Source organism: Myotis brandtii, unplaced genomic scaffold (genome assembly GCF_000412655.1).
Source record: "Myotis brandtii unplaced genomic scaffold, ASM41265v1 C42458466, whole genome shotgun sequence".
NCBI lineage: Eukaryota > Metazoa > Chordata > Mammalia > Chiroptera > Vespertilionidae > Myotis > Myotis brandtii.
Window position 1 is genome coordinate 1 of NW_005324327.1, and position 1503 is coordinate 1503.

The following is a 1503-nucleotide window of genomic DNA, read 5'->3' on the forward strand; positions in this document are numbered from 1 at the left end:
CTGGGGGTTCCAGGCCGGCTCCTGGGGGTTCCGGGCCTGATGAAGGACACTGTGGTATCATTGCAGCTGAGGAACTCAGCAACATGGCCTCTGAACTTGCCAAATACGGCCTTCAGCTGCCTGCCTTCAGCAAAATCGGGGGCATCCTGGCCAATGAGCTCTCAGTGGATGAGGCTGCAGGTAGGGACTGGGCCCTGCTCTGCTAAGGGTAGGCTCAGTGAGAACGGGAGGACTCTGAGCCTCACAGCTCTTGGGTGGATTCTGGATCCTCTCATCCTGGTTTGCCTGGCCTTTGTGGATGGAAAAGGGATGATGTCAGAGTAGCTTGCAGCTGGGCTGGGTGTGTTCTGGCCTCCTGACCTTGTTTCCATGCCCCCTACCAGTCCATGCAGCTGTTCTTGCTATCAATGAGGCAGTGGAGCGAGGGGTGGTCGAGGACACCCTGGCTGCCTTGCAGAATCCCTGTGCTCTGCTGGGGAATCTTCGAGAGCCTTTGGCAGTCATCTACCAGGAGCTGCTGGCCCAGGCCAAGATGGAGAAGGCTGCCAATGCCAGGAACTGCGTAAGGAGGAACCTTGGAACGCAGGGGCTAAAAAGCTGGGTGGCTTAGAAAGCCCGAGTGAAACCAGGACTCCTGTGTGTGCTGTTTCTAGGTTCCAAAGTTGCTTAGAGAAACTAACTTGGCAGTTATTTTAGAGAAATAGGAGAGGAACTTGGGAGAATAATGAGAATTCAGAAGATAAGATAGGAGAAGAGGTGAGGGGGGTGAGGGGGGAGATAGATTTTCAGTGAGGGCTGAGAGAGACTCTGTGGAATGTAGAACTGAATGAGATTGGGCTGGGGGTTCCAAAGGTTGGTTTGACTTAACTGTGTCAGTGCCAGAGGGTTGGACCCCACAATTTCCCCAGATTCCTCCCTACCAGGTTGACTTTTGGCCTTGGGAAGGCCCCCAGAAGAAGAAATAGGTATAGACAGGGAGGAAGGAGGAGGAGAAAATGGAATTGGCTTTCCCAGGTTTCCCTTTCAATGTAGTATTTGCAGGATGATGGAGAAAGCCAGGACATCTATGACTGCTACCTAACTCAGGCGGAAATCCAGGGCAACATCAACCATGTCAATGGTAAGAGAGATAGGCCAGGAGGGCCGTAGGGGAGTGCTCTCGGGGTGAGCTCCTGCACTGGGAGGTTTGGGGATGGTTCTCAGGCCAGAAGGCCCTATGGCCTCACTGGGACCAACTCTTATCTCAGGGAAAGATCAAAGTCAAGGCAGTGTGTGCTCTACTTCACCGCTATCGGTATCTGTCAAGGGGGCTTCTGTTGGAATGAAGATTCATAGAGAGGACCATGGGGTCCTTCGAAGAGGGGATGTGGAGCATGGGTGGGGAGGAGAAGATCAGGGCAGGAGGGGTGGGCTCAAGGTCTGGGGTGAGGACATGGAAAAGCTTTGCAGATCAAGCTGCAGAATTTGGGCTGGATTAGTTGGGCCCCAGGAACTCAGGGAGCA

The 1503-nt window shown here is 53.7% G+C and overlaps 1 protein-coding gene across 1 annotated transcript; it reads left to right on the forward strand.

The window, feature by feature from the left end:
• Positions 1-66: 66 nt before the first annotated feature.
• Positions 67-1120, forward strand: LOC106728396 (ras GTPase-activating-like protein IQGAP3; the record flags this gene model as incomplete). The annotated part of the gene is made up of 3 exons (XM_014550607.1): positions 67-180; positions 384-562; positions 1033-1120. Coding segments are annotated over 3 exons (381 nt in total), but the record flags the coding sequence as incomplete, so codon positions are not given.
• Between the last annotated feature and the right edge of the window lie 383 nt (positions 1121-1503).